This window comes from Eretmochelys imbricata, chromosome 8 (assembly GCF_965152235.1).
Source record: "Eretmochelys imbricata isolate rEreImb1 chromosome 8, rEreImb1.hap1, whole genome shotgun sequence".
Taxonomy (NCBI): Eukaryota; Metazoa; Chordata; order Testudines; family Cheloniidae; genus Eretmochelys; species Eretmochelys imbricata.
Window position 1 is genome coordinate 52,644,715 of NC_135579.1, and position 27,883 is coordinate 52,672,597.

The 27,883-nt window shown below is 41.9% G+C and overlaps 1 protein-coding gene across 5 annotated transcripts in view; it reads left to right on the forward strand.

Annotated features, from left to right (window-relative positions):
• CEP350 (centrosomal protein 350) overlaps positions 1–27,883 on the forward strand; it is a 136,863-nt gene that overhangs the window by 93,675 nt on the left and 15,305 nt on the right. For all 5 annotated transcript variants that reach the window (XM_077825402.1, XM_077825403.1, XM_077825405.1 and 2 more), the window contains exons 28-37: positions 3,300–3,499; positions 6,346–6,557; positions 7,869–8,013; positions 15,907–16,067; positions 16,603–16,739; positions 17,794–17,876; positions 18,936–21,034; positions 22,964–23,365; positions 23,455–23,601; positions 25,103–25,225. In XM_077825402.1, coding sequence (XP_077681528.1) covers positions 3,300–3,499; positions 6,346–6,557; positions 7,869–8,013; positions 15,907–16,067; positions 16,603–16,739; positions 17,794–17,876; positions 18,936–21,034; positions 22,964–23,365; positions 23,455–23,601; positions 25,103–25,225 — 3,709 coding nt within the window. The remainder of the gene's footprint in view (positions 1–3,299; positions 3,500–6,345; positions 6,558–7,868; positions 8,014–15,906; positions 16,068–16,602; positions 16,740–17,793; positions 17,877–18,935; positions 21,035–22,963; positions 23,366–23,454; positions 23,602–25,102; positions 25,226–27,883) is intronic.

Genomic DNA, 27,883 nt, shown 5'->3' on the forward strand with positions numbered 1-27,883 from the left:
GTTTTGTAGCAGCAGCAAGGTAACACTTTATTCAAAGGTGATTGTCACAGATGCCTGTCACAACATTGCCCAGAGGGTCTGTTTTTATACACCTTCCCTTCTGTGCCTCTTCTAATAAAAAAGATTCAGAAAATGGAGATCCAGAGAAAATAATCTTAGTGGCACCCCATTGTTTGCAGTGATCTTGTAGCTGTATTGGTCTCAGAATATGAGAGACAACGTAGGTGGGATAATATCTTTTATTCGATCAATTTCTGTTTGTGGAAGATATAAGCTCTCAAGCTAAACAGAGCTCTGCTTCAGGTCTGAGGGATGGAAGCAGAACGTCTCAGCTAATACAGGTTAAGCAGAAGGGATAAGTGTGTTGGAGGTCATTACTTGAAATGAGGTGGGTTATTGTGGGTTAGACTGTTATGCATAAAGGGTTTGAAATGGGCAATTAAGGATAGCAGACAGTGCAGTGTTATAAATTGTTGTAATGAGTCATAAAAACAGTGCCCCTGTTAAGTGCATGGTGTTTGGTAGCTAGCAGAGTTATGAATGTAAGTTTCCAGGCTTGCCTTTTGCAGGTTTCCCTTGAGGACAAGTACTGAAAAATCACCTTTGTTGAATGATCACTGTGTGAAAAATTTTCTGCCGTGGATGATACGATATATTTTTGTCTTCTATCAATTTTCTATCTGAGCTCATTCGAGAGTGAGGTGATTGTCTGGTTTCACCCACTTAGTTGTTAATGGGGCATTTGATGTAGGACCCATGAATCTTGAACATGTTTTGTGGGGGATATTGATCATCATAGCAGTGGAGATATGTCTGGAGGTTTTGCATCTTGTTCTGGCAGGGTCTGGTGCTCCTTTGAGTTGGTGTGTACTGTCTGTGGGGCGCATGTTTCTGATGATGAGCTGGGCAAGGCTGGTGGGTTGTTTGAAGGCCAGAAAAGGGGATTCAGGAAGGATTTCTTTCAGGGTGTGGTCCCTATCAAATATGGGTTGTGATTGTTCGATGATACCCCATAAGGGTTTCATTGTGGGTGGTAAGTAACAACTAGGGGTGTGCGGCCAGAGGGTTTCTCTTTCCTGTACTGAAACAGGTTCTCTGGGTGTTTTTGGATGGCCCTTTCCATGATGTGATCTACTTCTCTGGTGGCGTGTCCTTGTTTAGTGAAGGCCATTTTAAATGTGTTTAGGTGTGCATCTTGGACTTCCTCTTTGGAGCAAATTATGTGATATCTGAGTGCCTAGCTGTAAATAACAAATTATGTGGTGTGTCTGGAGTGGTTGCTGGATCTGTGGAGGTAAGTGTGGTGATCAGTGGGTTTCTTGTGTATAGTCATTTGTAGGGTTCCATTATTTAAACTAATCGTGGTGTCCAGGAAATGGATGCTGGTATGGAAGTGTTCTAGCACCTCACTGGAAGATGAGACTCTGGTTTTCACTGCTCATACATTTACTGAACTACCTTTTGACTGTTATGACAACTGGACTTGTGCTTCTGGAATCCAGTCAGCCACAAAGAACTGGGAATTCGAAACGCATCAGCCTGGCTGCTGAATGAAGCAAGACAGAGGTAGTTATCGTAATGAGGTCATTGTCACCTAATTGGTCTCCATAAAAGTTTCTGAGTCAAGGACCTACTTGACTAACTGGAATGGCTATGGCATGCATAATTGAAAACAAGGAATAAAGAGTTAAACAGTCTTGGTGAAGAAACAAATGTGGACTCCATGGTGATCCAAGTATTGTCAATTACAGTTCCCTCAAGATGCCTTATCCAGGGGTTTTGTACTAGGACTTCAAAGGTATATACTAGGCCCTAAATTCAGTTATGTGCTGCCAGGTAGAGGGATCACTCATAGGCCAGCAACATGTATTATATCATATATTTTTTCAAAGTACTGAAGAAACTCAGACCTCCAAAGAGATTAATATGTCCAACATGGAGTCTCAATTTAATCTTAAAATCCCTCATTTCACATCCCTTTGAACCATTAAAGTAAGTTTCTCTATACTGCTTTAGTCTTAGTGTGTTTCATGATATCAATCACATCTCCATGCCAAGTATAAGAGATTCAGAGTACTTTACATGTGAATTATAAATACATCCCCAAGGACAAAATGATACTGAAAATCGAGGAGGAATTCATCCCCTTCAAAGGTGGTCAGTGTTCCACAGAGCCCAAGATATAGTTCTACCTTCCTTCTGCCTCCATTTCTCAATGCAGGAAAGAGAAGCGGTGGCACACTCTGGATGTCCGATGGCTCCTGAAAATATATCTTCATATAATTATTCAGAAAATCTAGTTTTTATTTGGGAGTTTCCATGTAGTTAACTGAAGGAAAAAGGCATGTGAAGACATCATTTCCAAGAGCAGGGATCCATACAGACAATATTAAAAGAAGAGTTACTTATCAGTACCTATAGTTCTTCAATTGGATTGTCAGTATGGAACCATATGCCCTCTTCTTATGGTTGCTTGTGTATTTGGAAAGAACTTGAGACATTTAGGGTTGCAGTATCCTCTATACCAGTGAGGACAGTAGGGAGAACGTTGGGATCCATGAAAAAGAATGCTCACAATCCCAATGGTGACTGTTTTCTAGAGGGTTCTGACTTAATGGTAACAGCCTTTTTGCATGTCCAGGAGTGGGGATCACTACAGACTATCTGTTCAAATTGGTTACTGGTGAGTAACCCTTCTATGTATAACTACAGTATTTAAAATCCTCAGAATTTGTAGGTGATTAGCTCCCTACAGATTAGTGATCTGTTTATCATACTGTATCATAAAAGCTGGGCCTCAGAGTTATCCTAAGTGACCAGAAGTTAATTATGTGTGTGTTGACTTTCTGCTCAAAGTGGGCCTGGTGCAAGGTCAACCTTGAAACCTCTTTTAAGGGGACAAGCATTTAAAAAATCCAAAATGGTGAGTCTCTTGGTAGATTAAGAATTTTCCATCATAGTTTTTACATTAAAAACTTGCCCGCTTCTCATAGAAAGGAAACGTGCAGAAAGATATGAATTGGAAGATATCTGTTACACTTCTGATTTTTTTTCTGTGCTGTTCTACATAATTTGTCAATGAACCGCAATAAGTCCTACACAGTAGTAACAGTAAGTCATTTGCCTCTTTTTATTATATAGTTTTTTTCGTTTGTTTTTTGGAGATCTATGGAATGTCACAACATTGATATTCTGCTAGAAAACAACAAGTCTATATATCATGATGATAGAGCATCTGGCCATTGGGTCTTTTGGCTGTGGTAGACTGTTTTCCTGTTGTCTTCTGATATGTTTATTAGGTTCCTGACTAAGCGAGAACAGAAGCTGATGCAGCGGCGACAACATGCTGAAGAACTGCTGGAGTGGAAGCGCCGTCTAGATGCAGAGGAAGCAGAGATACGTCAGATGGAGAAACAAGCCTTAGCTGCTTGGGACAAAGAGAGACTCAAAACAAAAACAGCCAAAAAGGAACTTGGGGACCAGAGGGCTGAACCCAAAGGTAAAACCGTGTTCTGCTCAAAGAGTGACCCAGTGCAAATAATGACTGGGCAAAACATAGCATATCATAAACTATTAGCCTCTGGTAAGCTCATATTTTTGTATTTTCTTCCTGTGTGGTAGTGGTTATTCCTCTCTGGACACACAATTGTGTTCTGTCCTCTGCTCTTTATTATCTTCTAACTCTTATCATTATCTTTAACCTTAGCTACCACTTTTACGCTGATAGTCAACAGTATGTCTTTAATGACTTTGTTCACCCTCATGTCTTGCATTGACCAAATAAATCTGTTTCTTTGTTTCAACTTTCCAGAGCTAAATACCTCTGATAGAATTGCTTCTCTTATACAAGACGACCTTTCTCAAGCGCCACTCCATCTCCTTCTCAACTCAAAGTTTTTGGCTTCCAGTGGCTTTATCTTGGTGACATTTTTGACTCTGTACCCTTCTTTATATTCTACATGTTACATCTTGAAATACACCTGAGGCCGTCTCTGCAGCTTTATTCATGTGTCTCAGTGCCTCTGTTTGTCTCTCTGTTTTTCTAATCCAAGGGTCTCAAACTCAAATGACCACGAGGGCCACATGAGGTCTAGTACATTGGCCCGAGGGCCGCACCACTGACCACACCCCCTGCTGCCCCAGCCCCGCCCCCACTCTACCCCTTCCATGAGGCCCTGCCCCTGCCTCACCTCCTCCCACCCCTTCCCTGCCCCCATTCCAACCCCTTCCCTGAAATCCCCACCCCAATTCTGCCCCCTCCCTGCCCCCAGGGGGTTAGAGTGCAGGAGGGGTGCGGGGTGCAGGAGGTGTGCAGGGTAGTCAGGGTGCAGGATGTGGCAGGTGGCTCAGGGCAGAGGGTTGGGGTGTGAGGTGCAGCGGGGGCTCAGGGCAGGGGCTTGGAGTGCAGGAGGGGTGTGGGGTGCAGCAGGGGGTCGGGGTGCAGCAGGGGCCTCAGGGCAGGGGGTTTGGTTGCAGGAGGGGTTCGGGGGCGGGTCCGGCCCCACATGCACCGGGGGAAGGGCAGGCTCCCTGCCTGTCTGCCCTGCCCCCACACCACTCCGGGAAGTGGCTGGGACCTGGGGGAGGGGGAAGGGGGCACGGTGGTCTGTGTGTTGCCTTGGCCGCTCCTCTAGGTACCTCCCCCGAAGCTCCCAAATGGGGCGGCACTGTGAAAGGGGTGGCAGTCCGTGTGTCGTCAGGGCAGCACTTGTCTTTCCGCGGCAGCAGCGGCAATTCGGCAGCAGCCCACTCTGCAGGCTGCGCCACAGCGGCAGTTCGGCAGCAGCTTCTGTTTTCAGTCGTCCTGCTTGGGGCAGCAAAAACGGTAGAGCCGGCCCTGCTCTTAAATCCCCTTTCCATTTCAGTGCTGTTCTTGTCTATCTCCCTACCAGCCATCTTACTACCATTACGATTCCTGCCATCAGAGGGAGCCTTCTTCTTCCTCACAATTTGCATTTCGGATCAGTGAAAAGCTGTTTATCTTCCCTGCCTTTGACTTCTATTTTCTCTTGCTATGTTATTAACTCTGCAACTATACATGACTAAAGTATTTTTGGGTGCAGTTTGTATGAAAGGTTCTTCTATATGGAAAATAAACTTGCTTCGATGCAGCTCCCAAAATGAGTCTTGTTCAGCCTTCCTGTGGCAGTTTGTAATTTCAGCAAGAGGTTTCGAGAGCAGGGAGTCTAAGTGAAGAAAATACTGGTCTCTTCAAAGATTGTCCCAGAGGATCTTAATTTTCCTTTCTCCCCTCACCAAAATAAAGCACATCTTTTGAATCTATGAGGCAGTTCAGAGTTATGGTCCGTTTCACTTGTCATTGCAAACTCCCACTTGAACTTCACACGACTATGACAATTAAAAAAAGAATGGTGAAATATAAAGTTTTAGTGAACAAAAACCCCAATGTGTTGAATGTAAAAAGCAAATGTATTTGTAGTCCCTCCACTAATTTTATCTACCTACCAGGGTGGGAGCTCAGTCATCCTGGAGAATGGAGTAAGGTGATTCCTTTCCCCAACCTCTGCCCCAATATTGAGTAATTTTCTAAGGCTTTTTTCAATAGTATTGTATATCCTATAAAAGTTAGAAAACAAGAATGTTTATAACTAGGTCCTGATTTCCAGATTCTGTTATCTGCCAAGAGTTGAAGAAATCATAACATCTAAAATAGCACAAGAAGCATTTTCCTACTGCTTCCCGTGTTTGAGGTTTGTCAACAACTGTTTCAGGGGAAGCATAGAATTTTGAACTCAGGATTTGGTTTTCAACCAATCACAGCTAACCATGCAATATTGTCGAGGGGTGAGGAATTATTTCCATAGGCAGATTCCATGCTCCAGTATTGGTCTCCGGCAGTTGACTTCACCACCTCAGTGACTGCTGAGGGTTGTAATTGAATAGGGGAGCCTGTCTTTGCGGGGTATTGGAAGATGTTCATTAAGAACCACAGAGTTTGGAAAAGTTAATTTAGAATATGCTGAAATCCCTTTGTTTTAGGCATCCAGCAGCCACTACTAACATTTGGCATTTTGTTTTATTAAAATTCCTTGATTAAATATTGCCTTGGTAAAAAATTCAATACCATATAATGTGAAGTAACACTATACAATCAGAATGGTGTAAACTTGAAAGCATGTCTGTCACCAACAGAAGTTGGTGAAAATATTACCTCACCCACCTTGTTTCTTTACTGTACAATCTGGCATTTAAACACAGCTTGTGACTGATTCTGTTTGATCAAATGCAGTAATCAAAACTACCTTAGATGCATGTAAATAGTGCAAGTTCTTGCTCGGCTGACTATACTGTGTGCTCTCTTTTGCCTCCACCATCTCATTTCAGAAACAGCCAGTGAAGAGGAGTCTCCTGTGCTTTCCTATACTCATCTAAACAGTGAAAGCTCTGTCCCAGAAGAACTAGGCAGTCCAGCTGGTGAACCTGTCCCATCAGAGGCTGTGGACCAAGGGAAGCCAGTAAGCCCAGATCATAGTACACTTACTGAAGAAATTATTTACTCACAAGATCTAGAGTCTGCTACCTCGCCAGCCAAGCTTGTGAGTGAACTTTATCCTTTACATTTATATGTTCTAGTACTAGTAAAGAACCATCAGAAGAGAAGTAGAAAATAAACTTTCTAGTAGCCGTTTAAAGCTTTCTACACAGAGATTAAACTGTTTTTTTAGCTGAAATGCTATATCCGAAGGTGTCAGTAAATATTGGAGACTCATACTTTCTTTAAAATCTTTAGAAAAAAAATTGTTTGGGAATGGGGTCAATTAAGCATTTTTAACTTGTATGCAGACTTACTACAGATTTTGAATGTGCCAGAGGGGCTACGCAGCATAATCAGTAGAATGCTAGCCCAGCATACCAGTGTGACTTGGATGGATGATAGTTTGTCATGATTATATCAGGCACAGGAAGCTAATACTATGATTTTGATTTGAATTATGCATTATGAAGTGTTTGGGGGTATTCCATAGCATAAGGAACCCAGCTGTGCCTCACACATAGTCTTGCAGGTTACAACATATAATGCCAGCTTGTAGATAATTCTGGCTTTCTACTCTGTTCCAAGTATTATGTCTGCTTGCTTTCTAAGTTGCATCATGGTAATTCTTGTTCTCTGGGCTTTATACCTGGATGAAGCTGTGAGGCTAAAGATGCTGTGTCAGCCACTGTCTGTGGAGACACTGCTCATTGAGACTTACATTGAGTTTTACAAACACTTTTTCCTCTGGGAAAGTCCATTTAGAACGTGCCGCTGAAGAGATAGTGCAGTGTAAACATCTAATGTGCCAAAGGTTGTATTCTGTCTGGGTAAAATGGCTATGGCAAGCATACTGTTAATGCTGTAAACAGATATCTGGCAGAGAATCTGCCCTTAAGAGAAGTTTTGCCTGGCTGGAAGTTGAGCCCGTGTTGTGGTGGTTGATGTAGGGTAATGCCTTGCACTTCCTGATATTGAGAAGTGTCCTTTCAGTTTAGCAGATATATTTGGCAGCAGTTTTTATGAAAGTGTGGTTGCACCAACAAATACGTTAAAAATATTCTAATCTGAAGCATACAAGTTTTCTTGTTTAGCAATAAACCAGACCATGTAAGGCAGAATTACTGAGGTCCAGGTTCAAGATAAATGTCTGCTTTTGCTACTTTAGGTAGTTTTGTTCTGATGCGTAATACACTGAGACGGATAAAGCTTTCGTTAATGTATCTGGATAGGTAGCTAGCTATTTATTATTGCTAAAGATTTATGGCTAGAGAATACTTTCCTTCCTTGTAATTAACTCCTGTTGACAGTGATCTCATACTTTTAAATTGAACTTCACAAGTAGTTACTTATTTTTTCTTTCGTCTTTGAATAGTCTCCTTCCAAAAGCAGTACATCTATGTCAAAGCAGGATTCCATCAAAGGAAGCCACAGAACTGGAGGGCAGCTGCGTTTACCTGTGAAATCCCATCAAATATCCCACAGTTGGTCTGATGAGTCTTTATCCATGACACAGTCAGGTAAGATTGAAAGAATACATTGTCTTGTGTTTAAATTGATTTCTCATACTCTGTGTTTTTGCAACCCAGTAAATTAACTCATAAATCTAATTAAGTAAACTGAAAATATTTGAAATTGCGCTGAGTTCAGGATTCTATAGGAGGGTTTTATATTAAAGTTGATCACTTCAGTGTACAGCAATGAACAAAGTTTCCTAAACTGTGATGTCATTAACTGTTCTAGAAGAAATACAGAGCCTGAAAATCTGGTGTCAGAAGTTAGAGGAAATGATCTTTCAGATCCTTTGTTTTAAACTATATTGAGTTTAAGTGTACTTAAACATGCACACCCACTGATATGAATGAGATCTTAAACATGTTGTTTTTTTCACCAGTTCACTTTTAATGAAACCGATGTTAATTACCCCTGTTAAGAATACTTTGACTTAGTTATTTGCACCCAGGGACATTCTGCAGTTTGTGAGCATAAGAATGCCACCTTCATTGTAGGGAAGCTTGCACTGGGGTTGTATGTCTGTGCTTTATCTGCTCTGTAGGATGTAGTTTATCATCCTCTTAGTTGCTCTACCTGGAAACCTTTACCAGAAAGGAATTGTTTTTTTTAACAAAAAAGGGGGAATTTTGCTTCAATTTTCTCCTTTTCCTGACAGCAAATGACTTGCATTAAAATTAATCCTGAATTTAGAATATTTGTGTGCTTATATACAAACAGCAGAAAGTGTCGGACGCCACCAATGCAAAAAGGTTAGCACCTGGCATATATATTATACGTGGAGCTGGTAATACCAACCTATTAAGGTTGCCTATTACTTTCCATTATAAGACTGTGTGTTTGGTTGCTTGCAGTTTTGACAAACTTTGACCGTTCGGGCTCCAATTTTCCATGCTGGATATCTGCTTCAGACTGAATTTTCTTAGAAAATTTCAGCTAAAATGGTTTGGGTGTGTCTGAAATCAAGGCTAGAGAAAAATACATTGTTTTGCCCATGTAGAAAAATTCTGGCACACTTTTTCGAGAAGCCGGAGTGACCTCATGCTTTGGAGCAAGGACTTGAAATTTGACAGAGGGGTTGCCTTTGTGTTAAGGATATGCCTTTTTGCCTTCCCTATGGAAATCCATCCAAATTTGGCCAAGTTACAAACCTTGGAAAAATCAGTTCACACATGCTCAATAGAGACTTCCTAGATTTTAGCAGCTAGGATCTCCAAAAGTTCTGAGGCAAGAGAACTGGGAGTGGCTGGGTAAAACGACTGCTATAAGGAGCTAGGAGGTTGGAGAGAGGCACTGAGATAGGCCAAAGAGCCCAGGGAGGAAGACTGGGATTGAAAGCTAATGGGGATGTAGAGGGAGGAAGAGAGTCAGGGTCGTGGGGACTGGGACTGATGGTAAAATGGGACTGGAAGTAAGGTGCTTGTGGGGAAGACTTGGACAAGGAGTCTGGAGGGGGAGAACTGGGATGGAGAATCCAGAAGGGATTCTAGGACTGCCTGGGCAAGGACACTGGGACTGGGAGGAGAAGCCTGAGAGTGACTGGATAAGTGAAGAGAATGGCACTGGGACAAGGTGCTAGGGTGGGAAAGAGATGGGACTGAGACAGGTATGAAGGGACAGAAGAATCTGTGCCCACTAGACATGCTCCCTTCCAGAGCTTGGACTGGAACCCAAGATCCCTAAGTCTCACCTTTCCTCTGCTGTCAGTAGTAGCTGTGGAACCCAGTGGCAAAGTTCGTTTCATCCCCCTCTAGTGCTGGTCCATATAGAGGATGACAACCTACTGATGCTATCAGTTACTCTGTTAGCTCAAAGGGAATAGGTTTCTGTGGTGTATCTAAAGGTTCAAGCCCTGCTGATGACCTATGTGAGTGGCAGTATGAATGGAATTTGCGGTTTTTCAGTTTGCCTTTTAAAAATCTAGGAGATTACACACACAAAAGCTAAACGCAAGAACATTAAGGTTGCACAGTGAAGCAGTCAGAAGCTAGGAAAAGCCAGAATTAATGTTGCCTGTGCACTCTTAATTTGTCTTCCTCGTGTGTATTCATTATGATACAGTCTTTAATTACATGATCATGTACTATTTTTTCCACATGACCCCTGCCTCCAGCAGTGAACAGGATGGATGGTACTCATGTAATGAGCAGCTATTCAATATTTTATTTTATTTTCATTGTGCATTGTGTCACCTTAAGTCTCATTTGCTGCACACTACTCAAACCCTGCTCTGAAGACAGAATTATTAATTCATTCATGGACTTTTCTGTGGCACTCATCACATAGTATCAGAGTACTTAACAAACGTAATTTTTCAACTTCCCTTTGTGAGGAGGAGGTGGTATTATCCCCATTTTACAGATAGGGAAGTGAGGCACAGACAGTAAGATCAAAGGTGTCCACTAATTTTGGGTGCCCATTTTGAGGTACCTAGGACCTGGTTTTCAGAGTACTTTTCATTACATAGCACTTTCTGTGCTCAAAGCACAGCTCTCATTGACTTCAATTGCTGCTGTGAGCACTCAACAGTTCTGCAGATCAAACTCCAGGGTCTCACATTAGGCACCCAGAAAATGAGGAACACCTAATTAGTGACCACCTGTGAGAGGTTTGGTTTAAGTGACCTGCCTGACATGAGACAGGAACTTTGTGGGAGAGGCAGAGATAGAATTCAGTTCTCTGGGCCAGCATTCAATTGCCTTTAACCATGAGATCATCCCTTCTTTTTCTGCAATCCCCTGCCTCATTCACTGCAGACCTTCCAACTTCTGCAGCAAATGCAGCAGGGGTCCTCTGCACTTCCCCACAGCAAGTCCCTCCCCACAGCAGATCCATCCTCTACACTGAATGAGGTGGGGGTCACATGGAAAAATAGTATGTAATCATGTAAGTTAAACATGTATCATAAAGAATAAGCAAAAAGGGGCCAAATTGAGGTTGCATAGGCAACCTTAATTCTGGCATTTCCTAGCTTTTCAGTGCTTGCCTTGCAACCTTAATAATGTTCTTATAACAGCTTTTGTGTGCACTAGAAAATAACACAGGACTTGTCAGGACAAGTGATTTCCATTTTGATATAAAAATGAATACATAAAATAAACACATTCACACTGATTAATTTTTAATAGCATGCCACCTTCAGGGCACTGTAACATAATTAAAACATGCAATAACTTGATAAAATTATCTTAAAGTTGAAACAGAGAAAACCAAATAAACATATCAGTACGAATAAATGAAAAATAATGAATATGGGGTGCCAACAGTGATCATGATGAGCTCTTTTGAAATAAATAGACTTTCAAGTATTTGGCATTTTAAAATATGATGGAGAGACTAAGACTGATGTCAGCTGGAGGAGGGATTTGGGGGTGTATCACTGCATTCTAGTGTTGGTCTGCATTGTTACCCTTTTTCTCGCACCATATGTAAAATGATCTTGGTTCATTAAAAGGACATTGTCGAGTTAAAAATAGATATTGCAGTTTTATTTGCGGGTTTAACTGATGTCTGAGATAAGTAAAGAATTTTTAAAAATTAATTTACTTCTCACCATTTATGCTGTTTGTTTCCACTTCTGCATTTTTTTGTCAGCTTGAACTATGAAAACAGAATAGTCAATTTCGTGTTTGTTTATAATCAGTTTCTGGTTCATATGTGCTATCAATGCTTGAAAACACTTTAGAGGAAAGTTATTCTTTTAAAAAAAATTCATTAACATTTTTCAAATGTCGTGGCAACAGATTCTTTTGTTAGGCTTTGTAGAAACTTGCTTTATACAAAAACTGAATTTGGGCCTTAATTAACATGATGTTACTGTCACTTAAGTAGGAGGAATTAATTATAATCAAGACACTTGCCGGAAAATAAGTATACTACCTCAGATTATGAGGAGAGAACACATTCTTCCTATCAAACACGTATATCTATTTTGTGCACTACTTGTTTAAAAACACTTTCATAAATATTTAGCTATAAAACTTCACTGAAAAAGGAATGCATCCAGCTGCTGATCACATTTACTAGCTGCTGACAGTGAAATCCCTTACTGCTAGTTACTTTTGCTGTCTTTTGGTGAAATGAGGCATTGGTTATCAAACTGAAGTGCAAATTGCTATTGGGCCATGAAGAACTAGCTGGTCACATGGTGCTGCTGACTTTTCTTCTTTATTTCAGCTGGTTTTATAGTCATCTATGCTCTTCATTGCAGCAAATGGTCTGGGTGCCTGTAAAACTGCCTAGAACAGGGGTGGGCAAACTTTTTGGCCTGAGGGCCTCATCATGTTTCTGAAATTGTATGGAGGGCCAGTTAGGGGAGGCTGTGCCTCCCCAAACAGCCAGGCATGGCCCGGCCCCCGCCCCCTATCTGACCCCCCTCCCTGATGGCCTTCCTGGGACTCCTGCCCCATCCAACCCCCCTGTCCTCTGACTGCCCCCGGACCTCCCACCCCAACTACTCCCTGACGCCCCATCCAACTCCCCCATCTCCTTTGTGACTGCCCCCCCCCGGACCCCTGCCCTATCTAACCAGCCCTTCTCCTTGACTGCCCCTGGACCCCCTGCCCCTGACTGCCCCCCACCACCCCATCCAACCCCCCCCTCCTTCCTGACATCTCCCCGGGACCCCCCACATCCAACCATCCCTTCTCCCTGTCTGCCCCCAGAACCCCTGCCCCTGACTGCCCCCCACTGCCCCATCCAACCCCCCCGTCCTTCCTTACTGTCCCCCCAGGACCTCTGCCCCCATTCAATCACCCTGTTCCCAGCCCTCTGACTGCTCCAACCCCTATCCACACCCCCGCCTCCTGACCACCACCCCCGAACTCCCCTGCCCTCTATCCAAGCCCCCAGCTCCCTGCCTCCTTACCGCGCTGCCTGGAGCACCAGTGGCTGGTGGTGCGGCTGCACCGGGTCAGGCCGGGCTCTGCAGCTGCGCTGACCCAGGAGCTTGCCCCTCCCTGGCCACCCAGAGCATTGTGCCGGCGGCGCGGCGCACTGAGACTGCGGGGGGGAAAGGGAACAACATGGGAGGGGCCAAGGGCTAGCCTCCTGGGCCAGGAGCTCACGGGCCGGGCTGGACAGACCCGCGGGCCGTAGTTTGCCCACCTCTGGGCTAGAAGCTGCCTCTACTAGGGGCTGCTGCTACATAGAAGGAGGAGAGGACACAGGAGCACCCCTGAGACTGAAGTTTTCAGCCACCAGGGAGAACTGCCAAGGGGACTGTAAATTAGACTGAAAACTATTAATAATATTTATTATTTCTATTTTGGTAGTGCCAGTCATGGACTAGGACCCCATTGTGCTAGGTGCTATACAGACACAGAACAAAGACTCCTGCTCCAAAGAGCTTACAGCCTAAGGGCTTGTCTACACTTACAGCGCTGCTGTGGTGCAACTGCACAGTGGAGCTGCACTGCTGTGGCACTTAGAGAAGATGCTACCTATGCCGATGGGAGAGTTTCTCCCGTTGATATAGTGCTGTCTACACAGGAGTTAGGTCGGTATAACTACATCACTCTGGGGTGTGGAAAATTCACACATAGTTATACTGGCATAAGTAGATAGGGTAGACCAAGCCTAAGTATAAAACAAGAGACAACCAGTAGATACAGACAGATGGGAATGTGCAAGGAAGCATTGACAATAAGACCATGCTTTTCTATGAGCTTACACAGTCTTGTTTGGGCCTTGGTTGTTACAGAAATACAAAAACAGTTATATTAGTGGAGACGACTCTACTGTTGAGAAGGGAATCAAGCAGCTGGGCATGACTTTCAGTAGAATAGAGGGAGACGACCACCAGCAGGACTGGAAGACCAGACAGTAGGGAATCCTGGGGGAGGGGAAGAGGAACAGAATGAATGGTAATGAAATTGCAAAAGGAAACCATGTGATTTCCTTTTTAAAGAACAATGAAAATATTTGTTCAAGTGAGAAGTGGCTACATTCACCACAGGGATATATTGTTGTTATGAATGACATAATAGGTAGTCTGCAAAATCGAGACTAGGAGCTTAAGTGGTCCATGCAGTTGTGAATGGAATGTCGGGTGACCCATGAGATAATCTCTCTAAAGATGTGGTTCTCTGTTTGCTTAAGTGTGAGAACCCTAGAAATAAGTTGTCAAACAGGAGGGTTTGACAGTTAATTGCTTCCATGATCAAACTGCTTCTTTTTCTAACTGAAGTTAACTAGTCATCCTCCAGTCCTAGTGAATTTGTTTAGTCCAGGAGATTTAAAAGCTGGTGGTCTTACTGTACTCCATCTATAGCTTGCAAGAGACCTAGCTTGCTTCTGTACCGTACTATTACAAATGAAGTACTCTCCATTAAAATAATACATCATGTAGCATAAGGGTGTTTAAGGTGAATTTAAAAGCTTTTAAACACAAATTTTAAAAATATATACATTCTTAAACCACTAAAAAGAAGTGTCACACTGAAAAACATAAGATTAAAATACTGTTTCCTCTGCAGCAGTTGACATCACAAGCAGTTAATGACAAATCCTTAAGTCTTTATCCAGACAAGTGATCATTGAATTGAGTGAATGAGAACTGAGTAAAAGTTACTGGATGCTTGTGCTGTGTGTGTGTGTCTGTGATGTCCTTAACAAAACACAGAAGCCTGAACTTACACATTGGTAAGTAGGGAGAGGCGGCAATGACTTTCAGATACTTATTATATCTAAAATATATATTTGAAACACACTTATCTATAAATTAACCATTTGCATTCTAGACACACAGCATAGTTCTGAATATTGAGCTAATTTTCAATCCTGATATTCTTCTGTAGATCAGATTCAGTCTATTCTATGCCACCTTCATAGCATAAGGGTATGTCTACATTTGGAGCTGGGGGTGTGATTCCCATCTTCAGGAGACAAACTCACACAGGCTTTCATCGAGCTAGCACGCTAAAACTAGAATGTATCTGCAGCAGCATGAGCTGCAGGACAGGCTAGTCATTCTGAATATGTGCCCCTGAAAAACCCTAGGCACATCCTTGGGCAGCTAACCTGTCCTGCCTTCTGTTTGTAGCATGCTAGCTCAATGAAAGCTAGTGTGAGTTTGTCTCCTGAACATGGGAATCACACCCTCAGCCCCAAGTGCAGACATGCCCTTAGTTTGTCATTGAGTAGGCTAATATGCTTTAGTTAAATGGAGAAAATACCTATGTATTGTTTTTGTTTATTTAACAGTGACTGCACTTTCAACATCTCAGTTCTGTGTGGTCTAGACTATAGATTAGACTAAGGGACAGGGAATTAAGAGGCCTAAAATCTACTTCCTGTTCTGCCACTGACATGCTGACCCAGGGCAGTTCACTTAACTGCCCTGTACCTCAGTTTTTCTATCTGCAAAATAGGTATAAGAATACCCATCTTTGTAAAGCGGTTTGGGATTCTCAGATTACATGTGCTATATGAGGGCAGAAAGGTGTTCATGCACTTTACACTTTTTACCTTTTGTTTAATTGTGTGCCTTTTGTATCATAACTTTCAAACACAGCAGAAATTCTATCTATTTTGGTTATTCAGCAGTGTCTCTAATGCCTTCTTTCAGTGTAGGAATCACAAAGTTAAGTGACTTTGGCTTTCTAAGCATGTACAATATAACTAGGAACATAACCATTTTATACATCATGTCTTTGACAAACTCAGTAAGGTCAGATGTAGCGTTTTTCTTCCTTACCATATGTGATGTGATATTGTTAAAATAAGAGATGCTGACTTAGGAAGTCTTTAGACGATATGAACATGTTAAAAATAAATTATTTTACTAATATTTTATGTGATGTAATTTAAATTCATTAACTGAAGATTCTGTACTTGTAATAATTCAAATACTTGTAATGTGTGAGGTTATTTGAGGATTAAAACTAAACTACTTTTTTCAGAAACTACATCTGACCAGAGTGACATTGAAGGCCGGATCAGGGCCTTAAAGGATGAGCTACGGAAGAGGAAGTCTGTTGTTTATCAGCTGAAAAAGGAACAAAAGAAGAGGCAGAAGGAGAGGCTGAAAGCCCAGGAGGCCAGTTTGATCAAACAGCTAGAGGTTAGGAACAGTTAGAAGAAGGGCTAAGTAACAAGTCAAACTGCTAGCATAGTATGAATTGGTATATTACAGTCAGTTGTTGAAGAAATCCTTTCTTTTGTGCTTATTGATACACCTTTTTATGACAGCAGCACCACCATTCTGGTACTGGTTTAAATATTTCCAGTAATTCTACAGTAGCCCATGTGGTACTGATATGATGGACAATCCTCTTCAGGATAAAAGACTAATCCACCAGTAGCATGATGTTGGGGGAGGGAGGGAGTTTTGGTTTTGTTTTGTTTTTGTTTTGTTGTAGTATATTGACTCAGACTTGACAGACACTTGGAGTCTATAAAAATAAAATATTAAAACTCCAGCCACTCGCAACTGAAGAGCTGTTTGTCCAATACACACATGAAAACTTCTTGCTTTGAGAGCAGTCTTCTAAAAGGAAAGGATGTGCTTTATTCATTTGATAACTTCTGTTTGCTGATTGATTTTTCCAAGAAGTTGTGATTTGGAAAATTAACAATCTGAACTTTTTCACACTCAGTCTTATGATGAGTTCATAAAGAAGACTGAAGCAGAGCTGAGCCAAGACCTGGAGGCATCACCCACAGCTAAGCCTCAAATTAAAACTCCATCCTCATCTACTGAAAAACCTAAAATCAAGCCACCCCCACTCCATAGGTAACTTGGAAATCTCTTTGTAATTTAACATTACCTTGTTAGCATTTTTCTAGGTTAGCTGTACAAGTACAAATGCCTTTTCCAGAATATGCTACGGTTATAATATAAAGTAGTTGTGTGAAGATATTTCTGAATGAGCATGGAAGAAAAGTACAATCTGTGCAAGCTTCTCTGTTCCTCAGGTATTATGTACTTGGAGAACTTTAATCTAAACTAAACAAAAACATGTATTAGAATGTAGGGTGTGTGTGTGTGAGAACACTCAATAGCATTTTGGTGGAAGGGAGGAAGTTGATATCTCAGAAAGTGCAGCATATAGGTATAGGGGAAAATCACAGGGAGGAAACCTGAAGACCACAGCTCCCTAGGCCACTGGAGAATGGCAGTGTGTTGATGCCTTATGCTAGCCCAGTCAGCAGACACATCATCATACAGACAAGCATTGTATGAAGTTCCCATGCACAGTGTCAGTGTATTCTATTCTTGTCCTACCTCATCCTGGTGTCCTAATCTAGGGTTTTTCTGAGCAACAGCAGCTCCTGCCTGTATGGAATTGTGACAAATATTATGGATGGCTTTCTAACCTGGACAGTTCTCTTCCTGGCCCTCTGTGCAGGCATCTCCCCGTCCCTCCTGTAGAAGCCATTCATACTTATAACTTAAACCTAGTTTACAACCCAGGGTTTCAGAGGTAAACAGTGCATTAGCCCACTACACCTCTTGGTGTATCTCCTTGTGGTTCTGTTTCCCACCCCAAGAGATGGTACAAAAAATCCCATTGGCCTCTCAGTAGTAGGTTTACATGCTCTCAACTGCAGAGGGTAATATTTCTTTAAGCTAATCTTTATTAGAAAGAAATCCTCCCCAGAATATATCAATTGCACGCATACATACACCCACCTTTATAATTACTTTCTATATTCATCTCACCTTTAATGTACTCTTGCATTGGGGTACATGATTCTGTAATTATTGCTGTTTGCATTTACACTATGACTAGCGATTCCAACATCTGGAACATTGGTGGTTCACTTTATTGACTTTTCAACCCTAGGCCGGAGACAACCAAGAATTGGAAATCACTGACTGAGTCAGAGCGGTCCAGAGTATCTTTGGAATCTATTGCAGAGCATGTTGGTATGTATTTGGAAAATAAATGCTGCAGATGGAGGCATCCTTTCATAAATCTTGAAGAATTCTATTACTTTACCGTGTTTTGAAAAATGTCCATTCTTTCATAACCTCTCAACTGTTTGCTTCAAGGTGAGAAGGGATTTAGAGAGAGAGTGGTTAAGTCAAAATTGAATGCATAGTACACACTTTTTCTTTATAGTTGTATTTTTTTTCACATTTACATTTGTTTTGATTCTAACATTAATCTTCTGAAGATCAAATATCACTATTCCTCCCCTTAGCTGTAAGGCATCTTAGGTCTCTTCTTTTAAGAGACTTTAATAATAAACAGCCAAAACATAGTGGAAAGAAAATGGTAAATTTTAGAAGAATATTTTAACTAAGAAGAAATGATAGCATCTTGGCTTTTTCTTCTTGCTGTATCACTTCAACTTAGGAGACAGCAAAAGCAAACAATGTGCTGAACCACAGATATTTGGTTCTATCCTTGCTGAGACTCATGTGAAACATCAAAAGTATGACAACTGTTTTTCTTTTTGCCTTTTGTGTTCCCCAGTATCATATAATTTGAGAACACTGCCCTTGAAGAAGCCAAAAACAATGAAAGATTTCCTTTTTATGTTCAGATATTTTTCAGTGGTTTACTATTAATCTTTATCTCTCCACATACATTTATAACCTTGTTTACCTTTGTGACCTCCAGACAAATACCTGAGCTTTTACCTCCTATAACAAAGTCCCATTCCACAATAATAACTTTTCACAGGACAGCAGCAGAGGTAGGAGGTTAGAAAGAAAACTATGGAGACATAATACATACGGAATACGGAGGATGCTGTTATTATTTACAGGACAGTCCAGGAGCCTGTGAAACTTTCCCAGCTCCCTGCTAATATCCTTTAGTCTCAAATCTTTTGACTGAACAGCTGTTTAACTTTGGCTGCAGTTTCCCAACAAAATAACAGGCATTCCTGATCACACCTTGCTCTGATAGGATTAAAAGGTAGCAAAAGATTATTCTGGATGATTTAGCATTGTGATGATTAATCTTTTTCATTTAAGATGCTGTATCATCAAGTTCTGAGAGGTCTGTGTCTGTACACATCAAGAGACTCATTGACTCAGAGGTTCATATAGAAGAACCTTCCCGAACCCTATCCCCGGTCTTCAAGTCCCCAAGGAGATCTAGAGCTGAATCTGGTGATTCCTTGGACAGTGTGCCCTCATTAGCTCTTCTCAAAGATCTAAGAGATAGTGGCAGAGTATCCCATGTGTTACTGAGCAAGTCAGAAGATGTATCCAGTGATGATATTGTGTCCAATCACAAATCTGATATACAAGAGGAGATGGAGTACATAAAATCAGAAGAATCCGAGGTTGAAGATGTTAATAATAAACATTCAGAGAGTTCTGGTGCCTTGTTGATGCTAGATATACACCAGGAAATCTTACCAGAAGTCCTTCCAAAGAGAGATCTCCACTCTGACACTGAACAGTCTCAGAAGGAACTATTTAGCATGACTGCTGAAAATATTCAGAGTAGAGCAGAGATCTCAAAACAGAGAGAGGCAGTCAAAGATGATGCAGGGAGTGATCAAAGTGACAGATCAGAAAAGTCCTCTCTCAGCTTGAACAAGTGGGCACTGGAAAAAGACTTCTCTGTTCCAGAACAAGTTTTTACTCAAAAAGAGCCATCATACTCTGAAGATTTTGTGGGGTCCCCCCCCAGAAAAGAGACATCAGTTGAAGAAACTCCTTCTGCTAAATGTTACAAAGACGATTTTGAGAAGCCTACACTGTCACACAGAAAAGATTCTCAGTCACTTAGAGAGAAATCACAGCATTCAAAACCTCCTAGAAGCAGATCCACCAGCCTTGGCAGTGAAGATGAAATCAGTGAATATCTCAGTGACAAGTCTCTCTCTGTCTCTGGCAGTGTGCATTCAGAGAAATTGCTAGAACTCAAGTCACCAACAGAGCTCATAAAAAATAAAGAACGCAGTGATGTGGAGAAAGAACAAGCCCCCATTGAATCACCACTTTGGGCCTCAATTTCTATCACAGAAGAAGCAAACACACTGGTAAATTTCAATATTGGTGACAGGATACTTGTGAGTAACATCCAGCCTGGAACATTGCGATTCAAAGGTCTGACCAGTTTTGCCAAAGGGTTTTGGGCTGGTGTGGAGCTGGATAAACCTGAAGGAAACAACAATGGGACTTATAATGGTATTAAATATTTTGATTGTAAGGAAAAGCATGGTATTTTTGCTCCTCCTGAAAAGATCTCTCACATTTCAAAAAGTTTTGATACCTATATAGACATGAATGAAGATGAAGACTCATTCTTTGATGACAGATTGGGTCAGCACTACAAATCCGAGCAGAAAGACAAAGAAAGTTCCAAATCTGGCAAAGTTGAAGAAAGCAAGGGAATAGATGCAACTGAGAAATCATCCCAAGATAAAGCTCCACCAGGCATGACTGCTTTAGAAGGCTCTATTGGGCAAAAAGTCGATGATTACTCCAGTTCTGAAGTAAACCACATAAAGGAGGTTTTCACAGCTGTTAGACCGCTTGCCAAAGAGCAGTCTGTGGTGGACTGCCTGAAAGATGCTGTAAAAGATGAGACTGTCCATGCACTGTCTGTTTCTACTATAGAAAATGTTACCACCGTTCTATTGAAGGGTACCTTAGATGGTATATTGTCTGAAAAGCTGGAGGGGCAGCAGTCCTCAAGGGAGGAATGTACTGAAAAGTCAGATAATTTCTCCTCTGAAGTTTTGGAAAAGCCTGGAACTCCACTTCTGGACCTATTGACCAAGGAAAAGAATCAATTAGAGGCCCAACTTAGACTGCCTCTTAGAGAGGAAGAGAAGTCAAAAGACCAGCTAGAAAAGGTCTGCTTGTTGACAGACAGTCTACTTAAGGATTTTGTTAAGGACACTGTCAATCAGCTACAGCAAATCAAGAAGGTCAGGAATGAGAAGATTCATCTTAGCAATCAGGAGCTCTGTGATGTCCAAGAGGAATTATCATCCAGAACCCCAGCCCAGCATGTGGAGGAACAGGTAGCAAAGGGCCTGCAGAACTTTTTTTTAAGCCCTGAATTGGAAGATGAAAGAGAAGAAGTTTCCTCTCCGGATATGTGTCCCAGACCAGTGAGTATATAGCTTGCACTGATTTCAGAAGCTAATGTATTAATTGTTTATTTGATAATTATTGAATCTGAAGATTTTGTTTTCTACCAATTTTGTTCCTCCCAAGTGTTTTCAGGTGGCCTCCAATATGTGTCTCACTTTATGGTACATTCTGAAACATTTTGGGGATTTACAAAGACGTATGAAACACCTACTCATATCACATGAAAAACTAAAAAATATTCTACTTAGAGAGCATTCTGCTTACATATATCATATTTCCTGCATTAGCCTACCCTGTTTTTCATAATCCTAATTGAATTTGCATGAATGCTGACTCTTGTATTTGTAGAGTAAGTTTGTTTCTGCTTACTCTCCATACGAAATAAGCATCCTCTGACCTTACAATTAGTTGCTATAGAGATTCTTAAGACATCAAGCTGCTAAAGGTGCTGGGTTAACAGCTCTCTGATAGGTGAAGTTATATATCCACTGGACAGATATATCATGAACAGTGAAAGTTCAAGCTTCCCCAGAACCTCTAAGGGTAAGAAGATAAGATATGGCCTCTTTGCTGAGGCTCCTAACAAAGTTGACAACTGTGGTTATATTCTCGATATGTTACTATCACAAAAAGCACCAGCTCGCTTTCACATGGGCCACCAAACAGCCATCAGCTTGTAATGGCTTTTTGTCTACTGATTTAAGATAGATCAGAGGTGGGCAAACTATGGCCTGTGGGCCACATCCAGCCCGCAGGACTGTCCTGCCCAGCCCCTGACCTCCCGGCCGTGGAGGCTAGCCCCCGGCCCCTCCCCTGCTGTCCCCCCTTCCCCGCAGCCTCAGCTCACTGCACCGCTGGCACAGTGCTCTGGGTGGCGGGGCTGTGAGCTCTTGCCGGGTAGCACAGCTGCAGAGCCACGGCCTGACCTGGTGCTCTGTGCTGCACAGTGGCGTGGCTGGCTCCAGCCGGGCAGCACAGCTGTAGCGCCGCCAGCCATCAGTGCTCCAGACAGCATGGTAAGGGCATTGGATAGAAGGCAGGGGAGTTCGGGGTGGTGGTCAGGGGGCGGGGCTGTGGATAGGGGTCGGGGCGGTTAGAGGGCAGGAGTCCCGGGGGGGAGGCGGTCAGTAAGAAGAGCGGGGGTTGGATGGGACAGCAGGGAGCAGTCAAGGGCAGAAGGGTTCCAGGGGTGGTCAGGGAGAAGGAGTGGTTGGATGGAGCAGGGGTCCTGGGGTGTGGGCAGTCAGGAATGAGAGGAGGGTTGGATGGGGCGGTGTGGGGCAGTCAGGGGTGGGGGGTCTAGGGGCGGTCAGTGGACAGAGAGGGGTGGATGGGGCACGTGTTCCAAGGGGGCCATCAGAGGACAGGGAACGGGGGGTTGGATGGGGCAGGAGTCCTGGGGGGACCGTCAGGGGGCGAGAAGCAGGGGGCGTCAGACAGGGGGCGGGGGCTGCGCTACCCCTGGCTGTTTGGGGAGGCACAGCCTCCCCTAACTGGCCCTCCATACAATTTTGGAAACCCGATGGGGCCCTCAGGCCAAAAAGTTTGCCCTCCCCGAGCTAGATTTTTACTGGTCGTAAGTGAAGTGAAAAGTTACATATTCCATTTCCAAACTGTTGAGGCACCCAGCCCCTCCCAAACAAATTAGTTTCAGGGCAGAATGAGCAACAGGAACAGATGATCTATTTTTAAAAATGTTTCTCTCTGTTGTAAACTCCCTAGTAACTTTTCAAAAACATTGGGGAAGATATGATGAAAGTGCAGGTATAGGAGTAGAATCAAATGTTTCCACTGGTTTGGGTTTTTTGAGATAATTATTCAAAAATGCTTTATATACACAGACAATCATATCAGAAGTACATTTCAAAATCTAATTATAAGAAGTGTTTGATGGGAAATAGAGTACATTACTGCTCTGAATAGTAATTCTGTTTCTTATTCCACAGGAAAGTCCAGTGTTTGGTGCCAGTGGACAGGAAGAGCTTGCAAAGAGGCTGGCAGAACTGGAGCTCAGCCGGGAATTCCTCAGTGTGTTAGGAGATGATCAAGACTGGTTTGATGAGGACTTTGGCTTGAGCTCCCAAAAGGTCCCACAGAAGGAAACTGAAGAAACAGCGATGTTGCCCAAGATAGAGCCACAAAAAGTGCCACCTAAGCCATGTGAGGAGCCTTTGGCTGTTCCACATACTGCAGTGGAAGTAGAAGGCATGGTGCATGCAGCAGCTGAGGAGCTGTGGAAGTTGAAAGAGCTGGGTCATGATCTTCAGAATATCAGCCTTCCCATAGACCTTGGTAATACCACCAAAGAGCAGGACATGGAAACTATAAGCAAACAGGTCTATAAACAGGTACAACCCTGGGGAACATTGATCTCATCCCCTGGATACTTGCTCTCAGAAGCTGAAGTTTTAATTTTGACCTTTTTCTTTTTGTCAAGGCGGTATTTGACTTGACGAGAGAGATTTTTCGGGAAATCTTTGCTGAGGATCCTAGTCTGAATCAACCTATTTGGATGAAACCATGTAGAATTACCTCCACTTACTTCCGGCGAGTAAAAGATCCAAATGACCTTGACGAGATCAAGGTAGGAAAGATGCTATTAAATTGTGACTGTCCTCATATCATATAATGTTTATATAGCATTTTTTCATTTGTAGCCCACAAAATGCTGAATGTAGGTAGGCAAACATTACCTGGATTTTAACAGATGTAGCATTTGAGCACAGAGAGGTTTCAAGAGTGGTTCTTCGCTGAAAAGCAAGTGTGTAAAGATGGTAATTTTTTTTGTTCAACAGATTTACCACCCTCTCTTTCTGGGTTGTATTTGTTGACTTTAGTGACTTTAAAAAATTTCCTTTACTGCAGATCTAACACCTCAGTCCTGCAATCTGATCTATGTGAGCAGATCCATACACCTATGCAGACTTCAGTGGGACTTGATGTAAGGGTCTATTGTCATGGATCTGGTTGCGGGATTGGGGCTAAAAGACTGAGCTGGATTTTATACTTTACTGTGCATCATAGTTGTATGCTAAACTTCAATCAGATACACCTGTGCCAACCCCAGTGAAGGCAATGGAGTTGCACAGATAGACTAAGGGCATGATTTGAAGATGAAATGGGTGCACTGCTGTAACTAAGGGCCTAGTTTGGTCTGCAGACTTTTTATTACTGGTGATAATGCTCAAGAAAGAAAAAACTCAGCTTGTTGCTGAACCCAGATTGAATTTACAGGGCTGTATGTTAGAAAAAAAACACGTGTCAAACTAGCACTTTTCATATGGAAATCATTAGGACACAAACAAGGAATATCCCCTGCTTCCAGTGCTGTTATTCCAAAGTTATTTTTCAGAGTAGAACGGCATTTAAAGTAACTTGCCCAAGATAACACATTGAATCTTTGGCAGAGTCATGGACAGAACCTAGGTCTACCAAGCCATAGCTGTCCCTGAACTGTTAATAGCAGGGAAGAATAAAGTTAAAAGGATAAAAGACTGTCACTCTCTAACCCTATTTTCCTACAGTGTCCTTTCATAAACTGAATTAGTTTTAGTCTCCAGTTTACTGTATCATTTAAGTGAAAGTTGTGCTCTACAATCAGTCAAAGCTCTAAGGGCTAAAAAAAATTCAGCCCTTTTTTAAATATAGTATACTCTCTGCATAATAAGAAAAGGAGTACTTGTGGCACCTTAGAGACTAACCAATTTATATGAGCATAAGCTTTCGTGAGCTACAGCTCACTTCATCGGATGCATCCGATGAAGTGAGCTGTAGCTCACGAAAGCTTGTGCTCAAATAAATTGGTTCGTCTCTAAGGTGCCACAAGTACTCCTTTTCTTTTTGCGAATACAGACTAACATGGCTGTTACTCTGAAACCTGTCATCTCTGCATAATGTTGTCTCTAAGATAGGGTTATTGCTCAATGCTTCCACTGTAAATCTCTTGCACTGCAATGTACATCTCACAGTGAAACAGAAGTTCACCCTGTATTTTAAGATCAGATTTTGAAGGGCAGGTGCTCGGTACAGGATTCACTTCTTCCCTCAAATACAATATTAACTCTTTTTTTCTTTTCTTCCTCTAGAGTTTCATTGCAACTGAAGTGCTGAAATTGTTCAGCTTGAGGAAGGAACCCAATCACAAAACAGATTGGCAGAAGATGATGAAGTTTGGACGCAAGAAACGGGACAGAGTGGATCATATACTGGTCAGTGGATAAAAGCATTCAGTAGTTTGATTGTATTAGTAGTAGTTTGATTGTATTCTATCCCCTGAATACAAAGGGTGTGTTAGGTATATCTCAAAAGAAGGCATGAATCTTTTGACAAAAGGTTGTTAATCCTAGGTGCACAATTTAGAACTAATATTTAAGTTCCATATGGTCCACTTACATTTTTTTCTTTTTGGGGTATTTGCAATGAACAAAATAACTTTTAAACAGATCATTGTGTGTGGGTAGTGAGGGTAAGCAAAGGAGAAAGTTGAGAAGCATCAAATATTAAAACCATTAATTTAAACAGTGAATTTGTTACAATGTAAAATGCATAACTGAAAGGAGAACCTTTTTTCTTTGGACCAAAAATGGTATTCCTACCTGTCACAAATTCTCAGAGAAGGACTGGCTTTCTGCCTTGCTGAACCAAATTATTTATTTCTTAGTAATGTTGTTTCCACTGTGACAAGTGATACTGAAATCCAAATAGATTAAGCTCCTTCCCATGACAGAATTCTGATATAGCATTTCTTGGCTTTTTCAAGAGTTCTGCAGTTAAGACCAGTACAGAGTTTGAAATAGGATTGTAATTTCAAAGTGACTGTATCTTCTTCATTGTACTGTGGTAGCAGCTATGCCACATGGTACACTCAACATGTTCTCTAAGCCAGCATTGAGCAGCATTGCTGCTCCTATAATACCTATGCATGTAAACTCTGATGAACAATATATGCTGCCAACACTGGTTCAGGGATGGAGGATAACTCATGGGGGCAAGCTTTTTAAAGCTGATCCTTGGGTGGTTTTACTGAATGGTTGGGGTCTCTCTCGTCTGTGATGAGTCTACTTGGCAACATAAGAGTTGCCAACGCATTGCATTTATCTTAACTATGTCCTAAATTGATATATAAAATTACCAGTTAATTCAAACAATGGATATCTTCAGTCTTTTGTTCTCCCACCTGTGGAAGATTTCCAGCAAAGCATTAGGAAGACTTTTCCGCCAGGGACAAAGTTGCACCTTAGCTAGGTAAAGGATTTAAAGTTAGGGTCAAGTATCCTGGGATATCTGGGCCTTATTAGTACATGTGTTGTAACTAATATCATTTGTAATAAGCTAAAGTACAGCCACCTTAGGTATGGAACATGCAGCTGTTGTGTGCCTGCACCAGCTCACTGTACCAGCTTTCAGTTGTTATGAATTAGTCTCAGTTGGAAACATTCAGAAAAGTGAATCAGGTTGAATGAGGTTGAAATTCAGGCACTAATGTAGAATAGTCTGAGACCTTCCAGATTTCATACAAGAATTCAAGTGTCAAAGGTTAAAACACTTCAATCAATATATTTTAAAACACTTCAATCAATATATTTTAATAAATAAGGTCTGACAAGCCTGTGTTTCATCCCACCTCACTCTCACAGAGAAACAGAGGTAAAACAACCACCGTTTTAGCTGAAGGCTGGGAAAAATATGGAAAAACAAACTCTATACTCTACTGTTTGCTTTAGGAATTGGCATTGCTCAGTGACATTGTTGCTAAGCTTGTCATTGCAACGTAAGCAACCAAGAGAGAAACTTCTAGCTTAGAAAAAGTAGCCAAACCCTGGAAAACTTCTGTAAACATATTTGTTGAAACCTCTTTAAACTGTTAAGCAGCTGTTTAGCTTTCTTTGTTTCCTAATCAGCCTCCAGCTTCTGCCACTTTTGTTTATGTGGTCATGAATCGTGAGAATACAAATACTGGATCATGGCAGCATCACTAACTGAATCAGGGGCATTGCTAAATAACAGTGTTCAAAAAGAAATAGAACATGATGATTTAAATGGCGTTTCGAAAACCCCGTTTCATGTTTTCCTGAGCATGGCAATAGTCTATTAAAGGAACAAATCAAATTTGGTTCAAAATTTAGATTTTGTAGACGTTTGTTTTCATCTGTGTTCTTAAGTATAGGTGTATTTAACAAATGTATCTCTGCAACTCAAATACTGTCTGTCCTGCTCTGGAGTGACTCACAGCTGAGTGCCAGCCTCAGTGCAGATACCCCAAACTGGTAGCGTGTTTGCCCGTAACAAGTGTGAACTCCTGGACCGCTACCAGTCTTACCATAGAGTCACAGACAGTCCCCTTGGATCTCCAGGGCATCTTGCCACCCAGACAAACTGGACTTTGTGATAAAAGGTAACTCAAACCAAAAATCATGTCACATAAGGTTGCTCCCAGTCCCAAGAGACCTCCAGATCAGTTGGTATTCTACATTTTACACCAAAGGCTACACTTTTAGCCAATTCTATTTCAAATGACCTAAAGGTTTATTAGCTAAGAAAAGGAAATGAGAGTTATTAGCAGGTAAAATATATGCACAAGTGAAAAGAAAAGGAGTACTTGTGGCACCTTAGAGACTAACCAATTTATTTGAGCATGAGCTTTCGTGAGCTACAGCTCACTTCATCAGTGTAGCTCACGAAAGCTCATGCTCAAATAAATTGGTTAGTCTCTAAGGTGCCACAAGTACTCCTTTTCTTTTTGCGAATACAGACTAACACGGCTGTTACTCTGAAACATGCACAAGTGAGTCACACTTTGTAATTCCAAATGGTGACAGTCATGTAATAAACTGCCAGTTTCCCAAAAGTCTTTTCAGGGTACCCAG